This window comes from Rutidosis leptorrhynchoides, chromosome 6, assembly GCF_046630445.1.
Source record: "Rutidosis leptorrhynchoides isolate AG116_Rl617_1_P2 chromosome 6, CSIRO_AGI_Rlap_v1, whole genome shotgun sequence".
In the NCBI taxonomy this organism is placed as follows: Eukaryota; Viridiplantae; Streptophyta; class Magnoliopsida; order Asterales; family Asteraceae; genus Rutidosis; species Rutidosis leptorrhynchoides.
In genome coordinates, this window is record NC_092338.1 from 67,032,290 (window position 1) to 67,054,436 (window position 22,147).

Below are 22,147 nucleotides of genomic sequence, written 5' to 3' on the forward strand. Positions count from 1 at the left end.
TTTGAGCTGCTGCATCAATCGTCGTCCTATGATTTACTGTAAGACCATTGTAGAAGGTACATATTTGGGCTGACCGTTCTAACTGGTGATCAGGCATTTCTTCAGCAGAGTTTTGAATAGCTCCCATGCAGTGTAAAGAGATTCATCATAACTTTGTTTAAAGTTAATGATGTCATTCTTAAGCTTGGTTTGTTTAGAATAAGGGAAATATTTGGTTACGAATTTAGTAGTCACCTCCGTCCATGACGTGATGGAATCTTTTTCCAGTCCTTCGAACCATGTTTGTGCATGATGAGTGAGAGAATAGAGAAACAAGTATAGCCAGACTATATCTTGTCCTATCCCTGGCTGTTTGTAGGAGTTCGAAAGAGATATGAATTTATCAAGGTGAGAATTAGGATCGTCATTCGGTAATCCGTGGAATTGACAGCTGTTTTGGATGAGCTGTATGATGTGATGTTTTAACTCGAACGAGTATCCTTGAATCTCTGGGAATCTAATCGGTCCTCCTCGACCTTCAATCGAGGGTTTGGTATTTTCTGCTAAAGTAACGCGTAACGCCATTCGATTTCTGATTCGCTCTTCTTTGCGTGCTTTAGAGATTTGCGTCTGGATCAGGTACGTATAACAACGGCCCTGGTCTAGATCGGGTTTGGGTCATACACTGGGTATGCCTTTTTATTTTTAATTTTAGGTAGATAAGCTAAGTCCCTAATTTAATCTAAGATAATCTAAAACAATCTTAATCTAAGGTAGTCTAAGGTAATTTTAATCTAAGGTAATCTAAGGTAATTTAATTTAAGGTAATCTAATTTAATTATCATAAGTTTAAATATGTTTTTGGTTCTTGCTACTGATTCCCTGGTATTTTGATAACAGAGCTTCGCACTAACTATTCAAAAAACCCAATGGCTAGGCCGACTACGGAGAGGCATGATCCTTTTGGTTCCAATATAATTGGAGACTGTTCAGAAAATTCAACAACCAAGTCCGTGTATAATTGTCTTTCTTAGACACCACTAAATGTTTGTGAATGAGTTTGATGGAAGCAGTATTGTCTGTTCCCCGGCAGCGGTGCCAAAAACTTGATATCCCTCTCTCGATATGGCCAAAACGGACGGCTTTATTTATGCGGTGTCGTCAGGTCGCAAGGCGTCAGAATCAGCTGCCAAGAGGGGGGGATCATTAGTTTTAAATTTATATTTAGCGGAGCCTAAATCGTACTACTCCTTATTATGAGTAAGGGAAGTATGACCTAGGGTCGTATTTTAAGATATCAGTAGAATCGAACCTTTAATTAAATCTTAAGATAATTCTAAAGTGAAGGAGTAGTGATTTATACCTAATTTTTGGGTTTTCTAGTTTATAAAATAAAGTAAAGTAAATGCGATAAAATTTGTGATTCAGATAAGGTTAAAGCAAGTGCATACTATGGTTTCGTCAGTTATTTTGCCGAGATTATGGAATGTCGGCTCATGAATAGGTAGTGACCTTGTGTTCATTACACTGGTCCTAAACGCCCATGTCATAAGACATGTCACTGGGTAATGCGTTAGGCTTGAAGATTCTGAATAGACAGCAACGTCCCTTACCCTCGACGCCCGTGCAGTCTGACTACAAGCATACACGTTCAGACGGCTCATCCAATTGAGCGACTCAGTTGGGTGACGTATTAACATTCCACAGAGGTCTAAACTTTATTAAGCATAATAGAATACAGGGTTTGCCATATCCGAGAGGCGTGATGTGTTTTGATGCTTTCGTTAATATGTAACAAAAAGGACCAACCAAATTTGCTTTTTATTAAATTTTCTATTTAATATGTAACATATAATAATATTAATATATATAAATTAAATCTTATAGAATACAAGAGACATCAAAATAAAAATGATTTATTTAAATTCATAGGATAAAAATGATATAAATTAAACAACATAAATTTAAAAGTTACATAAACATTCAAAGTGCGGAAATTAAGAGGAAGATGTCAACTGTGCTCGACTAAATCATCCGTGAGTTGGTTGTGCAATGTCTTGTTCTGTCAGCCTTCTCATATACTTTGTGCGATATAAGTCTATGATATATTTACAAAAGTTGTCAATACATAGTATTGACGATTGTTCGCTCATTTATAAATATTCATCGAACATATCTGCAATTGTTCCTTATGCCAGTTGACGCATGACAGAATTACATTTTTTGAAGCATAATAAAAGATTGTCTACCGAGTGCATCATAACGTTGAGCAAAATATTTAAAATAATCGGGAATATTAACACTATAGAACTGAGATATACCATTTGAGATTCGGAAGAATAATTGACTACTCATACAGAAACTTCTTTTAAACTTATGAGGTAGATATATTGACGACTCGGAATAAATAATTATACCATAAACGCTGCCAATGTACTTGGCAGCCACCACCCTTGTGGTGAGCCACCATATACACTGGTGGGAATGACAGCGGCATTACATCCAACCTAGCCACCACCAACACCAGTGGCAATATGATTATGCCCTTGTTTTTTTCATTACTAATTAATTCCTTGTATGTTTAATTACTGTTATCATTATCATTACCACGTTCTTTTTCTTTTTCCATTCCAACCCCTAATATTATCATTGTTTCAATATGCCAAAATTACTTTAAATAGTACTCTTATATATTCTTCGCATTTATATCCAGTTAAGTTCTTACCGTCACCATCTGGCTCCAGTTCTTTTGTTGTTGGATGTTACAAGGAGCTCAAGGGTGTTGAGTGGCCTTCTTTTTGTGATGTTAGGGTTTGGGGCAGCTTCGTTTTGGTTTGTGATTGTCTTTGATGCATCAATGGTTGTTCGAGGTTGTTGTTGATTTGTTCAAGTGTTTGTTTTATTTATGTTTAGCGTATTGCTGCATTAGTTTGTTTTCTATGATTTTGTTTGTTGACATCATGCTTGTGTATTTAATTCAGTTTGTAAGGCAATGTATTTCGGTCAAGTAGATCTATGATCTCATTCGACTTGCATCACTTGTAACTTTCTTAGATCAGAGATCTAGTTTATTTAATTTATGTTCTTTCGCTAAAAAAAACATCTAGCTCCACAGAATTGTCACTGAAAAATTTATCATGAAGTTATTTAAATATCAAAATTGAGATGCACACAATATTGCACCAAGAATATAAACTCTTACAATTTTAATGTTCTTTGTAACTATCATTAGGACCTGCATGAACATCTTCTTACCCACAAAATTCTCACTTGCAATCGCCAAGTACACCAAGTGTAGTCGCTGACCAAATTTTTTCTTAAACACTTAAACCAAATACAGTTTTTTTTTCAAGATATTTCCTCATTAGCAGTTCAATGTGAGCCATATACAAGACTGCTAAGAATTGCGATAAATTGGCTGCCCTGACCATTTAAGATTTAAGGTTAATTTTCCCGATTTGGCTTCATCAACTTGAAAACTGTCTTTGTACTCCCCTTCTAATATAACTCTTGTTAGTGTCAAAATGCATCTGCCCATGAAATCCTGCACACACACACACACACACACACACACACACACACACACACACACAATGAAGTTAGCATAGTAAAAAGCTACAGGGACTATTTCCAAACTCAAGTCAGAAGAACACATATGTTTATATTTTTGTATACATGCATACAATAATTATGAAATTATTTAACGACCAGAAGAATTTAGTGAACGGGGTACCTTCCCAAATGTATCATGGTCCCATACTTCGACGATTAGCATATCATGTAAACCATCTTCAACAACAAAGTCAAAAGTTTGATTCCAAATTGGATTCAAATTTTCATTTACAACCTACAATTTGACAAAGATAACATTTAAAATTTAAGTATAATCCATCAAACTAGGGGCGGAAAAGTCAATCCCATTTAGCCTATAAATGATCAATTTAGGTTGTAATTATTCACCAACAGACAAACATCACAAAATTTTAAAAACTTGGCTAAACATGTAACAGTTCATACGGGCCGAAATTGCCTAAATGTGCATTCCAATTATTACACCCTCTTAAATCACTTTAAATCACAAAATCAAATTGCGTTGATATTTCTAGTATTTTAATTTGTAATCATAAATCATATATACTACTCTATATTACTATATAATTTTTGAAAAAAGAAAAGGATAAAAAGTGTCAACGGGTCAACTGACCTTTTTGGACCGTTTTCAAATTCCCAACCCACCCATTTTGCCACCTCTTCATTAATGACGCACAAGTCTGTGTTTGTTACAGACAAAAGACATAAATGAACATCATATTAAAAAAACAAATATACCCGGGTCTTATTTCTGGTTCCTGTTTTCTTCATAGTGAGCACCACAAACGGGTCGGCTTTCCCCATCAAATCTGTAGGTGGTAAATCTTCTGCAGATATTACTGTTACAGATAACACTCCTCTTACAATTACCGTTTTTCTTTTAATATCGACCCGTTCACCATTTACAACAAGCGGCCCAGTTTTTAGAACCTTCTCAAGTGATGTCATCATAAAATTGGAACTATACGGGTTGGCGAACCCATTTTCCACACTATATGGACAATATAATAACTCCAAATGTACCTTCACAAACAAAACCATACAAACATCAACAACAACAAAGAAACATTTTAAGTACTTCAATTCGGATCTGTTCGTTAATATGAATTACCTTTCCTCTATCTTTATTGTCTCTATGAATATCCAAATCTTTTACCAATTTTAACCAAACATCCTTTATTTTACCCGGCACAAGTTCGCTAAGTTTTAACTGAGCACAACTAATGAGTTCCGAGACTTGAAGCCCGTCGTCATCGTATATTTTTACAGTCAAGTGTTGGGTCGATATATCGTCAACTTCAAACTCGAAATGTTCATTCCATACAGGATTCAAATCGTTGTCCTGAATAGTAATTAACCAGAAAAGGTTATTTTGCTCCTTGTAGATGGGATTAGAAAGAAACAGGAAGAAAAAAACTTACAATTACTTTGCTTGTTTTCGTTCTATTATGCAAGGGGCGTATATATAATTTAGCAAAAGGATCTGATTTTCCAATAAGATCCTTATTGGTTAGACCGTGTGCTTGTACAAGCTTCACCTCTAATGTCCCCATAGGCTTTAGTTCAAGGTCACTAAATAAATAAATATAAATAACAAATTGATAATATGATATGTTGACAAAATTTTATAATTTTCATAACATAGGGATATTTACGCTATATTCAAATTTAAAAAAGTCATACCTGTAATCACCAGGGATAATAGGAAAAACTTTTCGAACTGGCCATGTAATTGAATCCTCAACAGGTACTGATGATCTAGGCCATTTGAAACTAAAAATATAAAAAAGGGAAAGAGATTAATTAAATAGTCAATGAAAGTCAAACCTCAAGAGCATCAGCAACACCAGGAATAGCAGATATGTCACCACCAACTACCTTTAATGTAAAATCCATCTTTTTCTGCAAATTTTATAAAAATAAATAAACATTGTTACCCTCAGCCATTGGATCATTGTTTTGGAAATGTAGGTCCTGTATCATATAAAGAATTTCAAAAAAATTCCAAATTTTGTTTTTTTCTCAATTATTTAGAGTACATATATATGCTCTTCCAAAGTAACATTTTTAAATATGAATGAAATTACCTTCTCTCTCAAAGAAAATGAGACAGCTCCAAAGCAAGGAAATTCATTGACTAGTGGCTTAAATATTAACCTAAAAACCCCGGTGAACGCAATATTCGTCACCTATACAAGCGAATTAAATTCAACTTAATACGTAATTATAAATTATTGAAAGCTGAAGCATGGATTGAACCTACTATGACTTAAAAAATGAAATAGTTTCTCTCTGGTACTTTTCTCCTCAACCGTCACGTGAGCAGATCAACTTTTTCAACCAAATCCAGATCTACTTTTCCGGCACCGATTCATCTTCCTTCTCTGATATTTAACAGCAACTAACACAAGAGTTATCTTCCTTTGAACGCAACCTTCCTCTTCTCCGGCTGCCTTTCCGTCGTCGTCTCCAGGATCTTCTTCCGGGCTCCTTCCACTTCACGTTGTAGATCTTGGTGCCGCCATGTCCGACCACCGGCATCTCGCCGGTGGTTCGATTTTTTATGCTTGTTGAAATAAGACCGATCACCACCATCTTCTATTGGCGATTTGAGGTACAATCTTCTTCTCCGTCTGATTTCTGATTTCTGCTTTCAGGCGGCGATTCCGTGTTTGTACGTTCGAGATCTGTTAGTTGGTTTTGGTTTTGGGTTGTTTGGTTGTGTGCCTTTTTTCTTGCCGATTGAGGTGGGTTTCACCTGCGTTTTCTGTGGCTTTTGTACCTAATTGGGGTTTCGTTCATGGGTGGGTATAGGCGGCGAGTTCCGGTAGGAACTCTATACCCTTTTAGGTCGGATTTTGGTTTGGTGCTTGTAGCTTAGATTTGTGGGTTTGGTGGTAGGTGTGTGTTTAGTGTTGAAAGCTGCGGTTTCTGACGGTGTGGTGGCAGCCGGCGGCTACTTTGGGCCGTTGGTGACTGTTGGCCGCCAAGTTTCGATGATAGCGGTCACTGGCGGATCGAGGTGGTTGCTGGTGGCTGCTCATTATGGTGGCTGGTGTTTGAGGGTAGCTGCTGGTTTTACCGGCGGCCACCGACGAATGCTGGTTGTTGCTTTGATTGTTGGAACCCGCGGGTTTGTAAATGTCCTCAGAAAATTCGGTGATGATAGCCTGGTTTCCATTGGTTTGACTTTGTGATTTGCACTGTTTGGTTGTTGCTCGGCTGTAGTGTTCATACCTTTCCCGTAGTCGAGTCTATTCGGGTGGACTCGATGTCGTTGCCGGCGTGTGTTGACTTAGTTGACCTCGCAAAATTGATGTTTATTGAAGTGTTTCTCTTGGGGTCCTTTCTTCCGCTCGAACGGGGATTTGATCTTACTCGACGGTCTTGTGGTTCTCTAGTTTAGGAGTTGTTACGTAGTTTTTCGGGTACGAGAGGTTACTTTGATTCGCAGGCTTCGGGTTAGGTGCTACTGGAGTGCCCGGTGTTCATTGTAGTTGTGCGGCTTTTGAGTTTAAGGCAATTGCAGCGTTTGATACGTGCCCGGTTTTAAATATTTTTAGATTTAGGTTTGGTGGTTATTCTCTTGTACTGTCATTTACACTTTCAATGTGCTCGCTCTCTTTCAATGTTATCGTCCATTTTGTATGACGATCAGAGCGAGACCTTTCAATCATTATTGTTCGTATGTACCACCGGATCTTTACGATCTTTATATATATATATATTAATATTTTCGCCGTAAAAAAAAAATATTATTGAAAGCTGTTATAAAACCTAATTTATTTAGGCTATGAATTTTTCATATAGTCACAAAGCATGGTGTAAATTATGATTTGTTATAATATATAAATATATATATATAAATGGATAGTCAATTATTGATACACAAAAGTAATATTATTGTATTACCTAAACTTGTGATATTTTTGCTATAAATAGCCATGAATGCAAGCATTAAACTTGCACCATTTCTCACACTTACAAAGTGTTTCTTTCTTTCTCTCCATTATCATCTTTGTTCTTACACTTCATTATTAGTATTCTAAATCAAGAATCAAATCACTAAAGGTAGTTATAAGCCTACTGAATTATAACATCAAGAATCAAATCACTAAAGGTAGTTATAAGCCTACTGAATTATAACATCAAGAATCAAACCACTAAAGGTAGTTATAAGCCTACTGAATTATAACACGTTATCAGCACGATAATCTTAATACTAATTATGGTTGGCTCTGCCACCTAAATGATATATGGTCGGTTATACCACCTGAATAATATATGGTCGACACTGTCGTCTAATTATCATTTATGTTACTAACATTTATATTTCAATTATCTAACATTTATATGGCCGACACTGTCGCCTAATTATCATTTATGTTACTAACATTTATATTTCAATTATCTAACATTTATATGGCCGACACTGTCGCCTAATTATCATTTATGTTACTAACATTTATATTTCTATTATCTAACATTTATATGGCCGACACTGTCGCCTAATTATCATTTATGTTTACTAATATTTATATTTATGTTATATAACATTTATTAATGATTGCTTTCATATGGTCGACACTGTCACCTACTTATCATTTATGTTATATTAAATTTATGTTTAATTTTTATATACTTATGAATATAAAGTGACTATAATTTATCATGTTGTTTGTTTTAATAGAAAATGTCGAATCTGGAAAAGCTTAAATTTACTCCTTTAGAATCAACTGGAAACAACTACATGCCATGGGTTATAAAAGTAAAAATGCATCTTAAATCAATGGGTATTCTTGAAACCATAAATGAAAACAACACTTGTTCTGAAAAAGAACAAGCAACGGCATGTTGCTTTATTCATCAACATATTGATGAATGCTTACAAAATAATTATGTGACTGTAGAAGATCCCCATGTTTTATGGGAAGGTCTCAAAAGCAGATTCAATAATCAAAGAGAAATTTTACTTCCAGCTGCTATGGAACAATGGAGAACATTAAGGTTCCAAGACTTTAAGAAAGTAAATGAATATAGCTCAGCTCTGTATAATACATGTTCACAACTTAAATTCTGTGGACATGAAATAAGTGATGCAGACATGATGGAGAAAACTTTCTCCACAATGAATGCTGCAAACATCACAGTGCAAAGAAATTTGAGAATGCTAAAGTTCAAAACATATCCTGAACTTAATTCATATCTCTTAGTTGCAGAGCAAAATGATGAGCTATTAATGAAAAATCAGCAATCCCGTCCTACTGGTACACTTGCAATCCCTGAAGCAAATACTGCAAATAATTATAAACAGGGACAAGGACGCGGGCAAGGTCGTGGTTATAATAACCATCACCATCATCATGCCAAAAGCCATAACTATGGTAGAAACCATCCTTATGGTAATGGTAATGGGCGAGGACGTGGTCGTGGTCGTTGCCGTGGTGGTCAAAGAAATAATAATCCACGAAAATATAAATATCAACCACAAAACAAGCCCACTAAACAAGATGTTGAAGAAAATTCTTCTAAAAATTCTGAAGAATCTTGCTACAGATGTGGTAGAATGGGCCACTGGGCTAATACTTGCCGAACATCTAAACATCTTGTTAAGATGTATCAGGATTCGCTGAAAGATAAAGAAAAGGAAGTAAACTTTGTGGATAACGTCGATCCAACAGTCACTGAGAAACCATCTGATTTATATGAAGATTTCTTGAATGTTTAAGTTGTGTGTCTTTCGAAAAATAAACGATTTAATATCGTCTGTCTTTGTCATTATGTTTGCTAAATGTTTCAGTACTATCTATTTGCGTTTAAAATATTGTGTAATATTAATGTACTCACTATTTATTTCTTATATATGAAGTTCAATATGAATTTTGCTGGAATACAACATCAATCAAGTGGTGGAGATCTCTGTATAGCAGACAGTGGAACTACACACACTATGCTTAAATCCGAAAAATATTTTATTGATCTAAAACCAACGGAAGGAACTATACATACAATATCAGGACCTGCTAACTTGATAAAAGGGATAGGAAAGGCAAATTTCATACTACCAAATGGTACAAAATTTTTAATAAATGATGCCTTATTTTCTCCCAAGTCAAGCAGAAATTTATTGAGTTTCTCCGACATATACCTTAACGGGTATGATTATCAGTCAGTGACAACAGAAAATGAGAAATATTTAAGTATCACTGACAAGAGTTATGTGGTTGAAAAACTGCCAAGACTTAGTTCTGGATTACATTATACACATATAAATGTACCAGAAATACATATGGTAGTTAACGAAAAATATATTGATCCTGGTGTATTCAGTTTATGGCATAACAGATTAGGCCATCCAGGATCAACAATGATGAAAAGGATTATTGAATGTACTCATGGACATCCACTAAAGGATAGAAAAATCCATCATGATACAATGGTTCCATGTACATCTTGCTCTCTTGGAAAATTGATAACTAGACCCTCACCACTTAAGGTTGAGAAAGAATCACCAATGTTTCTTGAAAGAATTCAAGGTGATATATGTGGACCAATTCATCCACCATGTGGACCATTTAGATATTTCATGGTTCTAATAGACGCATCTAGCAGATGGTCTCATGTTTGTCTGTTATCAAGCCGTAATGTGGCATTTGCAAAATTTCTTGCCCAAATTATTAAATTGAGAGCTCATTTTCCTGATTACACCATTAAAAGGGTGAGACTTGATAATGCTGGTGAATTTACATCTCAAGCATTTAATGACTATTGCATGTCTATAGGAATTGTTGTTGAACATTCTGTTGCTCATGTGCATACACAAAATGGTTTAGCCGAGTCATTGATTAAACGTTTACAGTTAATCGCTAGACCATTGATAATGAGAACAAAACTCCCTGTATCTATATGGGGTCATGCAATTTTACATGCTGCTGCATTGATTCGCATCAGACCAAGTGCAAGTCATAAATATTCCCCCCTACAACTTGCTTTTGGTCAAGAGCCAAATATTTCCCATCTTAGAACATTTGGTTGTGCAGTGTATGTTCCAATTGCGACACCACAACGTACAAAAATGGGTCCTCAAAGGAGGTTGGGAATATATGTTGGATATGAAACATCTTCAATATTAAGGTATATTGAACCTATGACAGGTGACGTTTTTACAGCACGTTTTGCTGATTGTCATTTTAATGAAACATTGTTCCCTAGATTAGGGGGAGAAATGAAAAATAAAGAAAATGATGTTTCATGGTGTGAACCTCAATTAAAGTATCTTGATCCTCGCACAAAAGAATGCGAGACAGAAGTTCAAAAGATAATGCATATACAAGAACTTGCAAATCAATTGCCTGATGCATTTACAGATACAAAAACGGTGACAAAATCATATATACCAGCAGTAAATACTCCAGCTCGAATTGAAATTCCAAAAGCTGGCAATAACGTCACTCATGAATCTTTGCCACGTCAGAAACGTGGAAGACCAATTGGTTCAAAGGATAAAAATCCTCGAAAAAGAAAATCAGCTGATAATGAAGTAAAAGAAAGTGTTCAAGAAGAACCACAAATCAGTACTCCTACTGCAGAGGAGATTGATGATGTCAATACAGAAATTGCAATCAATTATGCATATTCAAAAATATTATGGAACCGAAATGAAATGAAAAATCTTGATGAGAAATTTTCATTTAATGTTGCATATGACATCATGAATAATGATGATGATCCAGAACCAACATCTATGGTTGAATGTCAAAATAGACATGATTGGGCTCAATGGAAAGAAGCAATACGAGCTGAATTAGAATCACTCAATAAAAGAAAAGTTTTCGGATCCATCATTCTCACTCCTAAAGATGTGAAACCTGTAGGATACAGATGGATTTTTGTCCGAAAAAGAAATGAGAAAAATGAAGTTACAAGGTATAAAGCTAGACTTGTAGCTCAAGGTTTTTCTCAAAGACCGGGAATTGATTATGAAGAAACTTATTCCCCTGTTATGGATGCAATTACTTTTAGGTACTTAATCAGTCTGGCAGTTTCTAAAAATTTAGAAATGCATCTCATGGATGTTGTGACTGCTTACCTATATGGATCACTTGATAGTGATATATATATGAAGATACCTGAAGGATTTAAGGTACCAGAAGCATCAAATGCAAAACCCAAAGAAATGTATTCGATTAAATTACAAAGATCTTTATATGGGTTAAAACAATCGGGACGTATGTGGTATAACCGATTAAGTGATTACTTGATAAGCAAAGGGTATACAAATAACCTTACTTGCCCTTGTGTTTTCATTAAGAAAACAACATCCGGATATGTGATCATAGCTGTTTATGTTGATGATCTTAACATCATAGGTACAAATAAAGAGATCTATGAAGCCATTCAACTTCTAAAGAAAGAATTTGAAATGAAAGATCTCGGAAAAACCAAGTATTGCCTTGGTTTACAAATTGAGCATATGCCTAATGGTTTACTTGTACATCAAACAACATATACTGAAAAGATTTTGAAACGTTTCAATATGGACAAGGCAAAACCATTAAGTACTCCTATGGTTGTTAGATCACTCAATGTTGAAACTGATCCATTTCGTCCATGTGAAGATCATGAAGATATTCTTGGACCAGAAGTACCATATCTTAGTGCAATTGGAGCTCTTATGTATCTTACAAATTGTACAAGACCTGACATTTCTTTTGCAGTTAATTTGTTGGCAAGGTTCAGCTCTGCTCCTACCAAAAGACACTGGAATGGGATCAAACACATATTTCGATACCTTCGAGGAACTACTGATTTAGGATTATTTTATTCTAACGAATCAAAACAAGATTTGGTTGGTTATGTAACGACCCGCACTTTTTCGATCATTCTATACTTATAAGATTAATATTTACATAAATTAAACCTTGCCAACATGATAAGCAATCCAAATTGTCGAGACTTATATTTCCGAAAAGAGTTTTACACAACGTTTGACCGTCCAGTTTGACCGATGATATCACGAACTATACAATATATGATAATTATACGTTTGTGTATATATATATGTATATATACATATTTAACATGATTAATGAATGTTTTAATATCTCATTTTGTATTAATAACAACAAGTTATATGTGTATTTTGAAACTACTAACTTAAGTTTTCAAAACGATAACAATACGTAACGTTATTTGACTTAAATACTTAAGACTATAATGTTTATACATATATTGTATAAGTAATGTATTTAATCACTTTTAAGAACTTAAATACATAAAATCATATAAGTGTATTCACAAAAGATAGCTATATTTGAATCCTCATTCCATTTTTCACAAAATTTCTATACGTATATTTAGAGTATTTGTACTCGTATCATACCTAGCTTCTATACGTATTTACTAATAGTAAATACACATCAAAATCACCACCTAACCAGCCATGTTCATGCCCTTAGAGCTAGGTAATTGTATTTGGAAACAATTAGGACTAGATACATAAAATGATTACTTGAAAATTTTGTCCATATACTCCTTATGCCACGTTTTTTTTGTAGTATATATACATGATCATTTTGCTTCATTTACTACTTCAATTTCCTAGCTAAAACACACACTCTTTCTTACTCTCTAAACTCCATAACAACCCAGCAAAATTCCATAAAGATCTAGCTTCAAAAACCATACTAAAACACCATAAGAAAACCATACAAAAACACTTCAAGAAAACCTTCCAAGAACACCAACTTACTACCAATCTTTCATCCACTTCTATCACCCTTTTGATTCTAGCTTCTTACTCCTCTTTTACAGCAAACTTATCCAAGGAACTTGAGGTAGAATCTATGTTCATAACCTTATTCGATTCATATATATATAGCTATCTTATTTTGTGGTACAAAAGTTTAACAACAAGAACATAGTTTGAATGTTTTCAAACTTGTTTGCAAACTAAATAGATCCTTCTAACTTAACTTTTAAAATACTTCAAGACCTGTAATATAACTTATGTATATGCTAATTTAACAAGGTAAAACTTGGTTTTTCAAAGTATAAGTATTTTTAGAAAAATGGTCATTAAATGATTTTGTTGTAACAAAAATGTTTAACTTCATATGTTTCACTAATGTTTCACTTATGCCGTATGATTTTGAATACAAACCAAGGTATTTACAGTTCATAGTCTTAAAGAAGAACTCGATCCAAGAAGATGGCAATTTGAATCAACGAAAACGGATTTGTAACGAAGAAACTATGACCGAAACAAAATTGGTTATCCTAGATCATTTCAACTACGGGATCAATTGGAAAAAATGATATAAATCACATATTTCTAAGATAACATGATATTTTATATATATGTACTTATAATTCAATTTTATATGGTTCAGGATCACCCGTAAACAACACGAGAAGATTAATCATAAGATCCCATGATTGTACGCAACACGTCATTTGACAACACCGGTACTTTATGTACGCAACACGTCATTTGACAACACCGGTACCATGGGTCAAGATTAATCTCGACCAACACATATACGATGGGGTTTTATTGATTTCGTTGGGGGTTTTATTTATTTCATTGCGGGTATATTAAACATCTAAAAATGAACCATTAAAATTGAATTACTAACATCGGACTGCTAACTACGGACTAAGGAATTATTCAAAGTATTAAAAGTATAACAAGTATATATTTATAACGTTTGTTTAAAAATGAAAACATATTGATATATTATATATGGATAGGTTCGTGATATCAACCGGAAGACCGAGTCAAATTATTTATATCATCAAGACAAGAGTGAGTATATAGTCCCACTTTTAAACTCTAAATATTTCGGGATGAGAATACATGTATTTTATGTTTTACGATATGGACACAAGTAACTGAAAAATATGTTCTACGTTGAGTTGTACCACTGGCATACTTCCCTGTAGCTTGGTAACTAATATTTACAGCGGTATTGTAAACGCGAATCCTGTTGATAGATCTATCGGGCCTGACGACCCCAACCGGACTGGACGACCAGTATTCAACGGTTGCACAGTACTTCGTTTTGTGACTACACTTGGTACGGTGTAGTAAGATTTCATATTAAAGGGAATATGCGACGTGAAAATGTTAAGTATGGTTATCAAGTGCTCAACCACTTAGAATACTTTTATTAAACTGTTTATATACGAAATCTTGTGGTCTATATATATATTGCTGCCGGCACTAAACCTATATCTCACCAACTTTATGTTGACCTTTTTAAAACATGTCTATTCTCAGGTGATTTCTAAAGCTTCCGCTGCATCATGTTGGATCTAACCAGGATCTTGCGTACGCATGTTTGTGTCAAAAATAAAACTGCATATCCGAGATGTTGTATTGTAAAATATGCTAGAAACCGTGTTGTTGTCATCATTTGTAAAGTTTGTAAGTCGAAGATTATCGCTAAACGTTAATCTTCTTTTTATTGTCTTAAGCTTGTAACAAAAATAATGGTTATGGTTTGTAATGTATAATATATGCAGTTTTCTTTCAAAAATGTCTCATATAGAGGTCAATACCTCGCAATGAAATCATACGTTATCTAACGCGTTCTTATGGTTAAGGACGGGTTATGACATGTGGTATCAGAGCGTTGGTCTTAGCGAACCAGGTTTGCATTAGTGTGTCTAACCGAGAAGTCGTTAGGATACATTAGTAAAGTCTGGACTTTGACCGGGTCTGATTTTAAAAAAAAAAAAAACCATTGCTTATCACTGTTGGTTAAAATTTATATGTAAATATTATGTAGTACTAATGGGTTAGTTGTTGTGTGATAGATGTCGGGCTCGAAACTTATTATCACATTCAGCGACTCCGAATCAGAACCTTCAGATTGTGTTTCAGTCATTAACATATCCGATGACGAAAGTGGTATTTTTGGGGAAGACTCACAATTTCCGGATGAACCAACTATAGAAATATCGGAAAGTGAACCCGAGGAGGAAAGTGAACCCGAAGAGGACAGTGAACCCGAAGAAGAAAGTGAACCCGAGGAAGAAATACTAGAAATTACGAAAGAAAAATTCGATCAAGGAAAGAAACGAAAAGCGAATGAATTAGAAAATTCAAATCCCGAACTTAGTGAGAATGACGTAGCACCAATTCCACTCAACACTACCACCCCTATCCCCGCTATTCCTATTAGTGCTATCCCCGCATCTAGTTCTTCGGCACCTCAGCCAAAACGTAGGGAGACAGCTAGGATTCGCGTTGGGGGATTCCCTGGACATAAATGTTTTGGGAAATAGACCAAATGATGCGCTGCCGTATTAAACCATGGAATCACATAATGTTTTGTATAATATTATTAGTGTGGTTTGTTTAAAGTTTGATGTAAGCATATGTAAAATAGCGAAGTATGAAATGCAATAATTTTCCATGGTTAAGTATTATTTAGATTGTAGTAATTGATTCTGTACTAAGCTATTAAGTATGAACATTAACGGGTAGGTACTACCCAAGATATAATTATAAAACGCTAATAAGAAGAAAAGGCTTTTATAATAATACCTGGTTCATATTATTAACAAGCTATAAATGTACTATAAATACACACTACATCTATAATATTCCATGTGAATAATTATTTTCTTTCATTAGGAAATGGCGCGATTGAATCGAATGACGGAACAAGAACTCGAGGAACTCATCAACCAGCGAGTGAACGACAGAATGTTATGGGTTGAGGCTGCAAGAGCTGCTGCAGTTAATCCAAATCCTCGTGTAGGATGTACTTACAAGACTTTCCAAGCTTGCAAACCTTCATCATTCAGTGGAACGGAAGGACCGATCGGTTTAACCCGATGGATAGAAAAGATGGAGACGGTGTTTAAAATCAGTGGTTGTGATGAAAAAGACATGACCAAGTTTGCATCGTGCACTTTACAAGATAGTGCACTCACATGGTGGAAGAATTATGTGAAGGCGGTAGGAGGAGATGTAGCTTATGATACTCCATGGGAAGAATTCAAAACAATGATAATCACCGAGTATTGTCCAAGGAATGAGGTTATTAAGTTAGAAGATGAGTTACGAAGTTTGAAGGTGGTTGGTACTGAAATCACCAACTACAATCAGCGATTCATGGAATTGGTTTTACTATGTCCTGAATTGGTTCCAACCGAAGCACGGAAGATTGAAATGTACAAAGGTGGTTTGCCCAAAAAGGTCAAGGCAAACGTTACAGCATCGAAACCTAAGACAATTCATGAAGCTATAACCATGGCAAACGAGCTAATGGATCAGGTCATTTTGGACAAGAAAGCATTCAATACTGAGGTGAAGGTATTGGGGAACAAGAAAAAGTGGAATGGAAATTATGATCGAGGTTACCAACAACAACCTTATAAGAAACAAGAAACCACGAAAGGTGCGGGTAGCGGTTCAGGCTTTGGTTACAAAGGACAAAGTCCTTTATGCAACCGATGTCACAAACATCACTTTGGTTACTGTAGTGTGTTGTGCACCAAATGCAATCGACAGGGTCATCTTGCTGAAGATTGTAAGGCTCTCGTTACAAATGGTAACAAAACTCCTGCCACCAACGCAAATAGAACTGCTTTGGCTACCGTTACTTGTTTTGGTTGTGGAAAACAAGGTCACTATAAGAGTCAGTGCCCGAATCAGAATGGCGGACCTGCACGTGGAAGAGCGTTTGTTATTAATGCTAGAGAGGCACGTGAAGACCCGGAGCTTGTTACGGGTACGTTTACCATTAATAACTTATCAGCATCTATTTTATTTGATACTGGCGCCGATAGAAGTTACGTGTGTAGAAATTTTTACACTAAATTGAATTGTTCATCATTACCTCTAGATGCTAAGTACTTGATTGAGTTAGCTAATGGTAAACTAATTAAAGCCGATAAAATTTGTCGTGGTTGTGAAATAAATCTAGCCGGAGAAACGTTTAAAATCGACTTAATACCCGTAGAATTAGGAGGTTTTGATGTAATAGTCGGCATGGACTGGATGTCCAAAATAGGAGCGGAAGTTGTTTGTGCCAAGAAGGCAATTCGTATTCCTGGTAAGGATAAAATGCCAGTGATGATTTATGGAGAGAAGGGTAATTCAAAGCTAAAACTCATTAGCTGTTTGAAAGCCAAGAAGTGTTTAGAAAAGGGATGTTATGCTATTCTAGCACATGTTAATAAAGTTGAAAAGAAAGAAAAGTGTATCAACGATGTGCCTGTGGCAAGAGATTTTCCTGAAGTTTTTCCGGAAGAATTGCCGGGATTACCTCCATTTAGATCGGTAGAATTTCAAATAGATTTAGTACCAGGAGCTGCACCAGTGGCTCGTGCGCCATATAGACTTGCACCGTCCGAATTAAAAGAACTTCAAAGTCAGTTAAAAGAATTACTAGACCGTGGATTCATACGACCAAGTACTTCACCGTGGGGAGCTCCGATTCTATTTGTTAAAAAGAAAGATGGATCTTTTAGGATGTGCATAGATTATCGTGAATTAAATAAGTTAACTATCAAAAATCGATATCCACTACTGAGAATTGACGACTTATTTGATCAACTCCAGGGATCATGTGTTTATTCGAAAATCGACCTAAGATCGGGCTATCATCAACTACGTGTCAAAGAAGAGGACATTCCGAAAACTGCTTTTCGAACACGTTATGGTCATTACGAATTTTTGGTCATGCCGTTTGGGTTGACAAATGCGCCAGCTGTATTCATGGACCTCATGAATCGAGTTTGTAGTCCGTATTTGGATAAGTTTGTTATCGTTTTCATTGATGATATTCTTATCTATTCCAAGAGTGAGCAAGAGCATGAGCAGCATTTAAGGTTGATATTAGAGTTGTTGAGAAAAGAACAGCTATACGCTAAATTTTCTAAGTGTGCTTTCTGGTTGAAAGAAGTGCAATTTCTTGGTCACGTTGTTAATAGCAAAGGAATTCAGGTTGATCCAGCAAAAACTGAAGCTATTGAAAAATGGGAGACTCCTAAAACACCAACACAGATACGCCAATTTTTGGGTTTAGCCGGTTATTATAGAAGGTTTATTCAAGATTTTTCCCGAATAGCTAAGCCGTTGACAGCATTAACACAAAAAGGGAAGAAATACGAATGGACCTCGGAGCAGGAGAACGCATTTCAATTACTGAAGAAGAAGTTAACTACGGCGCCTATTTTATCGTTACCAGAAGGGAACGATGATTTTGAAATATATTGTGACGCTTCGCGACAAGGTTTTGGTTGTGTTCTTATGCAACGAAAGAAAGTAATTGCATTTGCATCCCGACAATTGAAGATTCACGAGCGGAATTATACGACGCATGATCTAGAATTGGGAGCAGTCGTGTTTGCATTGAAGATGTGGAGACACTACTTGTATGGGGTTAAATTCACTGTGTTTACTGATCATAAAAGCCTTCAACATATTTTTGATCAGAAACAATTGAACATGAGGCAACGTAGGTGGGTCGAGTTAATAAACGACTATGATTGTGAAATTCGTTATCATCCCGGGAAAGCGAATGTGGTGGCTGACGCACTAAGCAGAAAGGAACGAGAACCAATTCGAGTACGAGCGATGAACATAAAAATTCGCATGAATCTCAACTCACAAATCAAAGAAGTTCAACGAGAAGCACTTACTAAAGAAAATATAGGAAATGAAATAATGAAGAAGTATGCGAAGCAACTCGTTATGCGGGAAGATGGAATTCGATATTTTGCAAATCGTATTTGGGTACCGAAGTTGGGTGGATTAAGGAAGTTGATATTGAACGAGGCACATAAGACAAGATATTCGATACATCCTGGAGTTGGAAAGATGTACCAAGATCTTAAGACGCATTATTGGTGGCCTAATTTGAAGACAGACGTTGCAACATATGTTGGGGAATGTTTAACTTGTTCCAAAGTCAAAGCAGAACACCAGAAGCCGTCAGGGTTACTTCAACAACCAGAAATTCCAGAATGGAAATGGGACGGTATTACCATGGATTTCATCACGAAGTTACCAAAGACTGCCTGGGGATACGACACCATTTGGGTAATTGTTGATCGTCTTACCAAATCTGCACATTTCTTGCCTATAAAGGAAACAGATAGAATGGAGAAATTATTACGATTATATATAAAGGAAATAGTTTCAAGGCATGGAATACCTATTTCCATTATATCCGATCGTGATAGTAGATTTACTTCAAAATTCTGGCAATCACTACAGGAGGCACTAGGAACTCGGTTGGATATGAGTACCGCATATCATCCACAAACCGATGGACAGAGTGAAAGAACGATTCAGACTCTCGAAGACATGCTCAGGGCATGTGTGATCGATTTTGGAAACGGATGGGATAAATATCTACCGTTAGCAGAATTCTCGTATAATAATAGTTATCATGCGAGCATTGGAGCTACGCCGATGTTCGAAGGAAACCATTAGAGTTTCAGGTCGGGGACATGGTTATGCTAAAGGTGTCACCTTGGAAAGGTGTAATACGTTTCGGCAAAAGGGGTAAACTGAACCCAAGGTACGTAGGCCCGTTCAAGATCATCGAACGCATTGGACCGGTAGCTTATCGACTCGAGTTACCGCAACAACTCGCCGGAGTACATAATACCTTTCACGTCTCAAACCTTAAGAAGTGTCTTGCAAAGGAAGACCTCACCATTCCTCTTGAAGAAATCCATGTCGACGAGAAACTACAATTCGTCGAAGAACCAATTGAAATCATGGACCGTGAAGTTAAACAGCTCAAACAGAGCAATATACCGATTGTTAAGGTTCGTTGGAATGCTAGAAGAGGTCCCGAGTTTACTTGGGAACGAGAGGATCAGATGAAACGAAAGTATCCGCATTTGTTTCTCGATGACGCAAAATAGGTACAATTTTAAAATTTCGGGACGAAATTTATTTAACGGGGAGGTAATGTAACGACCCGCACTTTTTCGATCATTCTATACTTATAAGATTAATATTTACATAAATTAAACCTTGCCAACATGATAAGCAATCCAAATTGTCGAGACTTATATTTCCGAAAAGAGTTTTACACAACGTTTGACCGTCCAGTTTGACCGATGATATCACGAACTATACAATATATGATAATTATACGTTTGTGTATATATATATGTATATATACATATTTAACATGATTAATGAATGTTTTAATATCTCATTTTGTATTAATAACAACAAGTTATATGTGTATTTTGAAACTACTAACTTAAGTTTTCAAAACGATAACAATACGTAACGTTATTTGACTTAAATACTTAAGACTATAATGTTTATACATATATTGTATAAGTAATGTATTTAATCACTTTTAAGAACTTAAATACATAAAATCATATAAGTGTATTCACAAAAGATAGCTATATTTGAATCCTCATTCCATTTTTCACAAAATTTCTATACGTATATTTAGAGTATTTGTACTCGTATCATACCTAGCTTCTATACGTATTTACTAATAGTAAATACACATCAAAATCACCACCTAACCAGCCATGTTCATGCCCTTAGAGCTAGGTAATTGTATTTGGAAACAATTAGGACTAGATACATAAAATGATTACTTGAAAATTTTGTCCATATACTCCTTATGCCACGTTTTTTTTGTAGTATATATACATGATCATTTTGCTTCATTTACTACTTCAATTTCCTAGCTAAAACACACACTCTTTCTTACTCTCTAAACTCCATAACAACCCAGCAAAATTCCATAAAGATCTAGCTTCAAAAACCATACTAAAACACCATAAGAAAACCATACAAAAACACTTCAAGAAAACCTTCCAAGAACACCAACTTACTACCAATCTTTCATCCACTTCTATCACCCTTTTGATTCTAGCTTCTTACTCCTCTTTTACAGCAAACTTATCCAAGGAACTTGAGGTAGAATCTATGTTCATAACCTTATTCGATTCATATATATATAGCTATCTTATTTTGTGGTACAAAAGTTTAACAACAAGAACATAGTTTGAATGTTTTCAAACTTGTTTGCAAACTAAATAGATCCTTCTAACTTAACTTTTAAAATACTTCAAGACCTGTAATATAACTTATGTATATGCTAATTTAACAAGGTAAAACTTGGTTTTTCAAAGTATAAGTATTTTTAGAAAAATGGTCATTAAATGATTTTGTTGTAACAAAAATGTTTAACTTCATATGTTTCACTAATGTTTCACTTATGCCGTATGATTTTGAATACAAACCAAGGTATTTACAGTTCATAGTCTTAAAGAAGAACTCGATCCAAGAAGATGGCAATTTGAATCAACGAAAACGGATTTGTAACGAAGAAACTATGACCGAAACAAAATTGGTTATCCTAGATCATTTCAACTACGGGATCAATTGGAAAAAATGATATAAATCACATATTTCTAAGATAACATGATATTTTATATATATGTACTTATAATTCAATTTTATATGGTTCAGGATCACCCGTAAACAACACGAGAAGATTAATCATAAGATCCCATGATTGTACGCAACACGTCATTTGACAACACCGGTACTTTATGTACGCAACACGTC

At 35.3% G+C, this 22,147-nt stretch overlaps 1 protein-coding gene and 1 pseudogene across 4 annotated transcripts; both read right to left on the reverse strand.

Moving 5' to 3' along the window:
• The window catches only part of LOC139853716 (TMV resistance protein N-like), a 273,112-nt pseudogene that overhangs the window by 246,718 nt on the left and 4,247 nt on the right, over positions 1-22,147 (reverse strand).
• Positions 3,103-6,290, reverse strand: LOC139852639 (synaptotagmin-5-like). Of its 4 annotated transcripts, none has more exons than XM_071841954.1 (9): positions 5,834-6,290; positions 5,658-5,759; positions 5,449-5,472; positions 5,254-5,343; positions 4,992-5,142; positions 4,682-4,912; positions 4,309-4,593; positions 3,713-3,826; positions 3,103-3,523 (listed from the first exon to the last, which is right to left on the reverse strand). In XM_071841954.1, the coding sequence occupies exons 5-9, from the start codon at positions 5,121-5,123 to the stop codon at positions 3,377-3,379; spliced, it is 909 nt and encodes a 302-aa protein (XP_071698055.1). In that variant the 5' UTR covers positions 5,124-5,142; positions 5,254-5,343; positions 5,449-5,472; positions 5,658-5,759; positions 5,834-6,290; the 3' UTR covers positions 3,103-3,376. The 4 variants fall into 4 exon arrangements, with proteins under 4 accessions (XP_071698055.1, XP_071698053.1, XP_071698056.1 ...); XM_071841952.1 differs by having other exon boundaries at positions 5,254-5,328; positions 5,398-5,472; XM_071841955.1 differs by lacking the exon at positions 5,449-5,472.

Coding starts and splice junctions, on each gene's coding strand:
- LOC139852639 (XM_071841952.1), bottom strand. Junction 4,913..4,991: donor CGAAAACAAGCAAAGTAATT/GTAAGTTTTTTT, acceptor ATTACTATTCAG/GACAACGATTTGAATCCTGT. Junction 4,594..4,681: donor ACAATAAAGATAGAGGAAAG/GTAATTCATATT, acceptor TTGTTTGTGAAG/GTACATTTGGAGTTATTATA.